This window comes from Tachysurus fulvidraco, chromosome 5 (genome assembly GCF_022655615.1).
Source record: "Tachysurus fulvidraco isolate hzauxx_2018 chromosome 5, HZAU_PFXX_2.0, whole genome shotgun sequence".
Lineage (NCBI taxonomy): Eukaryota > Metazoa > Chordata > Actinopteri > Siluriformes > Bagridae > Tachysurus > Tachysurus fulvidraco.
In genome coordinates, this window is record NC_062522.1 from 33,664,830 (window position 1) to 33,670,829 (window position 6,000).

Consider the following 6,000-nt stretch of genomic DNA (forward strand, 5'->3'; position numbering starts at 1 on the left):
ATCCCCCCCTGTGCCACACATCCTCCTTTTAGGGTTTTACTTCCTGGCAGTTTTCCGGTTGTAAACAATATTGTGAGTAAGTGCTGATGTCTCACCTCTAACAGCGCCTTGTCCACTTCAGGCCTGATGAACTTGGCGAGATGAATCCTCCCCTTCCTCTTCTCCTTCTTCTCTCTAGGACAGAGGATGGAGTTAAACGCCACGACGGCGCTCTTGTGCTTTAACAGTGGCACGTTCACGACGCTCTCCAGGTCCCTAAAGGGTCCGTTCCTGATCCGGTACTCGATGATGTTGGCCGATTTTCGTCCCCGGAGCATCTTGACGGCGGCGAGCTCAGACTCCGAGCCTGTATTGAGGAGCTGCAGGATGGCGTCTCTCTGATCCGACGTGTACAGAGAGTCCAGTGTGGCATCGCTCACGTCATCACGGTGTCTGCACCGAGGGTCTGAAAGATCAGGATGCAGAACGTTCAGGTCTGTGGCGGGGATCCGAGTCCTCCAGCAGTAGGTGCACTGCAGGAAGCGTGGCCAGAAATCAGGCGGTGGGTTCAGGCGGCGATTCAGCAGCCCAAAGTGTCCTGTAGGGGAATTTAAACTGATCACAATGAGCTGAAGGACATCGGTGTGTAGATCAATCACAAGATCTCACAGAGAGGACAAATAAACACGTGTTAATGTTCGTGTCACATCTAACAACATAAACACACACAAACGGAATAAAGTCTTTTACACAACACTGTTATTGACTTTACCTGTGAGGACGGCGGAAGTCAGAAGTCGCCTGGTGACCCACATGTTTAATTACCCCAATAATTACCCCCCTAATTAACCCTCATGTTGTTGCTGGAAAAATAAACCAAACATCTCCGCCATGCTGTCCTCAAGTCCGTCAGTATTACTGTTCCGAGCGGAAACACGAGTCAGGTGTATTTAGTTCCTCTACAGTCCCGCGTCACCGTGTCGGTGTTTTCACTTTCGCTTCCCAATGAAACGTTTCTTAAACTTCTTCCTCTCCGACGATGATGATGATGATGATGATGATGATGACGTCGTATGAAGACGTAGTAAGGTTTATAGCTAATCAGCTGAAATGTCCGATTTGTTTTGACCTGTTCAGTGAGCCGGTGACTTTAGCGTGCGGACACAGTTACTGTCTCCGGTGTATTAAAGACCATTTAAAGCGGAATGTGAGGAGAGAATGTCCTCAGTGTCGAGCTGAGTGTCCACCTGACTGTAAACTACACAAAAATGTCACCATCAGTGCTATTGTGGACTTACAGCAGGCGGGGGGACAGGAAATGTGGGACAGGGTCCTGACCGGAAGTGACGAACAGGTGAGCTTCAGGTTTGGGTACTAAAGTACAGGTGGGTTTGAGTTTCTGTGTAGAAACATAAATAAGTGGAACTTCCTGTTTGTGTTAGTGTTTATATACACATCAAAATAATCCGACTTTATGGGTGTTAAAGGGGCAGTAGGGGCAGTAGGGGGCAGTGTTGGTGTTAAAGGGGCAGTAGGGGGCAGTGTTGGTGTTAAAGGGGCAGTAGGGGGCAGTGTTGGTGTTAAAGGTTTCTTCCTTTACAAATTTAAGGCAGTTTTTCCTTGCCACTGCTGCTGAGTCACCTCAGACTTGCTCATAGGGGAATAAATACATACACACTGTGAACTACATACATCTAATAATAATCTAGAATTTTTATTTTGTTAATTCTTATTTCTTTTATTATTCGTTATTTCCTTTATCATTAATTATGTTTACCTTCTGCTCTGTGTTTATGTTCTGTAAAGCTGCTTTGAGACAATGTCTATTGTAAAAAGCGCTATACAAATAAACTTGTATTGAATTGAATTGAATAAAGGGGCAGTAGGGGGCAGTGTTGGTGTTAAAGGTGCAGTAGGGGGCAGTGTTGGTGTTAAAGGTGCAGTAGGGGGAAGTGTTGGTGTTAAAGGTGCAGTAGGTTAAAGTGTTGGTGTTAAAGGGGCAGTAGGGGGCAGTGTTGGTGTAAAGGTGCAGTAGGTTAAAGTGTTGGTGTTAAAGGTGCAGTAGGTTAAAGTGTTGGTGTTAAAGGTGCAGTAGGGGGCAGTAGGGGGCAGTGTTGGTGTAAAGGTGCAGTAGGTTAAAGTGTTGGTGTTAAAGGTGCAGTAGGTTAAAGTGTTGGTGTTAAAGGTGCAGTAGGGGGCAGTGTTGGTGTAAAGGTGCAGTAGGTTAAAGTGTTGGTGTTAAAGGTGCAGTAGGGGGCAGTGTTGATGTAAAGGTGCAGTAGGTTAAAGTGTTGGTGTTAAAGGTGCAGTAGGGGGCAGTGTTGATGTAAAGGTGCAGTAGGTTAAAGTGTTGGTGTTAAAGGTGCAGTAGGGGGCAGTGTTGGTGTTAAAGGAGCAGTAGGTTAAAGTGTTGGTGTTAAAGGTTCAGTAGGGGGCAGTGTTGGTATTAAAGGTGCAGTAGGTTAAAGTGTTGGTGTTAAAGGGGCAGTAGGGGGCAGTAGGGGGCAGTGTTGGTGTTAAAGGGGCAGTAGGGTGCAGTAGGGGGCAGTGTTGGTGTTAAAGGTGCAGTAGGGGGCAGTGTTGGTGTTAAAGGTGCAGTAGGGGGCAGTGTTGGTGTTAAAGGTGCAGTAGTTGCAATATATATCTTGCAGGATTTGAAGAATTTTATTTTGAGTCATGCAGCTTCATTATTATTCACTAATGTTCAGAAATTCAGAAAGGACACTTTACAGAAAGGACACTTTACAGAAAGGACACTTTACGGAAAGAACACTTTACAGAAAGGACACTTTACAGAAAGAACACTTTACAGAAAGGACACTTTACAGAAAGAACACTTTACAGAAAGGACACTTTACAGAAAGGACACTTTACAGAAAGGACACTTTACAGAAAGGACACCGGCGTTCTGCATGAAGCATAAACCTGTCTTCAGCTCGTTTATATTCCCTGCAGGGTGGGAGCTGTTTGATGAGTGGCAGGACTTATGAGTCATCATCTTCGTCACCATCATCATCTTCAGTGGAGGGGTCGTGTTCCTCATTGGACCGTGAAGGAGGACGTCAGAGTGCTGAGGACAGCTGGAGTCCTCCATCAGTCCCCCGTGATGATAAGGTAAGTTACAGGGACAGTTAAATGTCATCTTTCCTCTGTAACGTCTACTGTGGCCCATCAGCTGTGTGATCAGAGACGTGTGTAGGACAGCTGCAGTCAGGTGGACATCCAACGCAAATCTGCCTCATCGTTGTCTACATTGTTTCCAACCACATCATTAGTGTCACACTCTGGTCTTTATTTTCAGGGTTCTACAAACTCAGAGTCTGTAAAACAGGAGAACAGAGTGAGTGTGTCAAAAGATTCAGACTCTATCAGGGGGTTCTCTGATAATGGAACATCTGCAGCTGCAGGTAAACAAGCAGTCAGTAACATAGTAGAAACATATCACTTATTGCAGCTTTAATGTCTGCGCCTTTCTTTTCTCTCAGCCAGTAGAGCCGTATAAACATATCACTTACTGCAGCTTTAATGTCAGCTCCCGTTTCTCCCCTCACAGCTCTTAGTGCTGAGTTCGTCTCGCTGTCCTTTCTGCCCCAGAAGGGTCACAGGCGTTTGGTTTTCATCCCTCAGAGTCAGAGGATTGAGGTGAGGTCGTCCCTGAATCTGAGGACACATTTAACCCGCTTTGATGTGAGTCAGTGGATGGCGGAGCAGGAGTTCACCACGGGGAGATTCTACTGGGATATAGAAACGAGCGCGTGCAGTGGCTGGGCGGCCGGAGTGGCGTACACCCACCTGGGAAGAGACGAGAGGCTCGGGAGGAGTAAATCCTCCTGGTGTATCGAGTGGAGCAGCGGCAGGTTCAGTGCCTGGCACGACGGCTCAGAGACGCTACTGAAACAGACACATCCGAGCAGACTCCGAGTCATGCTGGACATGGACGCCGGACTCCTGTCCTTCTGGACTGGAGAAGCTGAGCTGTATAACGTTCAGGTGGAGTTTAGACACTCGGTTAGTCCTGTGTTCTGGCTGTTTGGAACAAAGTCTGGAAACGCCCTGTCCTTCCCCAAACCCTGACACCAGCCTCACACCGTCGTCTAATAAAGTCGTCCAGATGGAAAATTACACAAAACTCTTTGTTTATTGTTGTTGTTATATAATAATATAATACTGTTTACCATTTGTATTATATTATATTATATTATATTATATTATATTATATTATATTATATTATATTGTATTATATTATATTATATTATATTATATTATATTATATTATATTATATTATATTATATTATATTATATTATATTATATTATATTATATTAGGTTATGTTATACATTATGGCAAATTACTGTACAATACACATTTACACTGCACACTTAATTGCTTTATTTAATTGTTTAAATAATTTCAATAAAGTTAACAGAATTGTGATTGACAGTTCATGTGTCCAATCAGCAGACGGTGTGGTGACGTAACGTACGTGTGCACGTAACGTTCAAAAGCCCGGACAAACTTAACCGGGCGAACAAACCGGCGATGTTTCACTACATTTCCCGCAGAATCCGGCTTTATATTTTATATTTTATATTAAATATAAACAACTAAATAAATTCCGTGTAAATATTCGCTAGTGAATGGGTTTAAATCTGCATCACCTCTGTTTGGCTCAGTGCGCATGCGCGACATCCGAGCTGTCATAATATCCCCAGTGTTTGTATAGAATCAGCTGCATGACTTCTGACTGTAGAAATGAGGAGAATTGATTAGAATTCAGGAGCAATGAGGAAGGACGTGCGGATGTTACTGGTCGGAGAGTGTGAGTCTGATTTATAAACCTGACTGAGAAAGAATCTGATCATTATGATGTTATTATGGCTGTAAAAGGTCACAGACAGTAATAACGGCTTATAACGCGTTATAACACTAATGATGCAGTTCAGGGGGATTTCACAGCTATTTTTAATAGATGACATGATTTATGCCTCAATCTGTGTATCATTTATATCATGATAATGTAAGAGAATGGTATGTAAATAATATATAAAAATTAAATGGGTATGGGTGTGTGTGTGTATGTGTGTGTGTGGGTGTGTGTGTGTATGTGAGTGTGTGTGTGTGTGTGTGTGTGTGTGTGTGTGTATCATTTATATCATCATGATAATGTAAAAGAACTGAAATATAAAATAATATATAAAAATTAAGTGTGTGTGTGTGTGTGTGTGTGTGTGTGTGTGCATATATGTGTGTGTGTTTATGCAGCTGAATATTAGAGTACAGATGCTTACAGAATGCATGACATCATCATATCATGCTTTTTATTTTGCAGTAAAAACAATAAAACCAGAGATTAGCAAATAGACTAACACACAGAGCTGCAGTGTGGGTTTTGGGACAGGAGGAGACAGGAGGAGACAGGACGAGACAGGAGGAGACAGGACGAGACAGGAGGAGACAGGAGGAGACAGGACGAGACAGGAGGAGACAGGAGGAGACAGGACGAGAGGAGCTATGAACGATTTCTGAGTAACTTATTGCTATTAGAGCTAATCACTGTCTCCTGCCTCTCGCACCCTGAACCTTTGGCTCCATCGACCCTGACCACATCTCCTGCTGATGAGAAGCACTGCCACAACACCATGCTACCACCACCAGGGCATTGGGGTTACAGTCATGACAGGATGTCAGCCATTTTAACCCATAAATGAATATTTAACGAATCCACACACAAAATAAAATCTAGTCATTTTAGTTTCCTTTGGTCTTTTTAAACCTCACCACTTTCTAAACGTCTTCATAAGACACTTCTCTGTCCTTCTGAAGTCTGTTGATTAGGAAACAGAAACCAGGATTGAACACACAGTCTGGTGCATGTTTCTGTTTTTCTCATGTGACTTCATCACTGTGTAACTGCAGGGTGCAAAAACTTTTACACGTCCGCCATCTCCTCTGTTCTGTACACTTTCTCTGATAATATCATCGTATATTAAATTTCATCGAATGCCGTAAGAATGAAGGA

The 6,000-nt window shown here is 43.5% G+C and overlaps 3 protein-coding genes across 5 annotated transcripts in view; 2 read left to right on the plus strand and 1 right to left on the minus strand.

Annotated features, from left to right (window-relative positions):
• tefm (transcription elongation factor, mitochondrial) overlaps positions 1-894 on the minus strand; it is a 27,091-nt gene extending 26,197 nt beyond the window's left edge. For both annotated transcript variants that reach the window (XM_047813254.1, XM_027168307.2), the window contains exons 1-2: positions 752-894; positions 96-577 (exon numbers count right to left, since the gene is read on the minus strand). In XM_047813254.1, the coding sequence (XP_047669210.1) occupies positions 96-577; positions 752-794 (525 nt within the window). In that variant the 5' untranslated portion in view covers positions 795-894. The remainder of the gene's footprint in view (positions 1-95; positions 578-751) is intronic.
• Positions 862-4,194, plus strand: LOC113656877 (E3 ubiquitin-protein ligase RNF135). Of its 2 annotated transcripts, none has more exons than XM_027168306.2 (4): positions 862-1,333; positions 2,935-3,093; positions 3,281-3,386; positions 3,512-4,194. In XM_027168306.2, exons 1-4 carry the CDS (start codon positions 1,019-1,021, stop codon positions 4,051-4,053), a joined length of 1,122 nt encoding a protein of 373 aa, XP_027024107.2. In that variant the 5' UTR covers positions 862-1,018; the 3' UTR covers positions 4,054-4,194. The 2 variants fall into 2 exon arrangements, with proteins under 2 accessions (XP_027024107.2, XP_047669208.1); XM_047813252.1 differs by having other exon boundaries at positions 3,533-4,190.
• A 203-nt stretch (positions 4,195-4,397) lies between these two features.
• Positions 4,398-6,000, plus strand: part of rhot1b (ras homolog family member T1) — a 16,896-nt gene continuing 15,293 nt past the window's right edge. Inside the window, exon 1 of the mRNA XM_047814080.1 lies at positions 4,398-4,800. Within this exon, the coding sequence (XP_047670036.1) occupies positions 4,764-4,800 (37 nt within the window). The 5' untranslated portion in view covers positions 4,398-4,763. The remainder of the gene's footprint in view (positions 4,801-6,000) is intronic.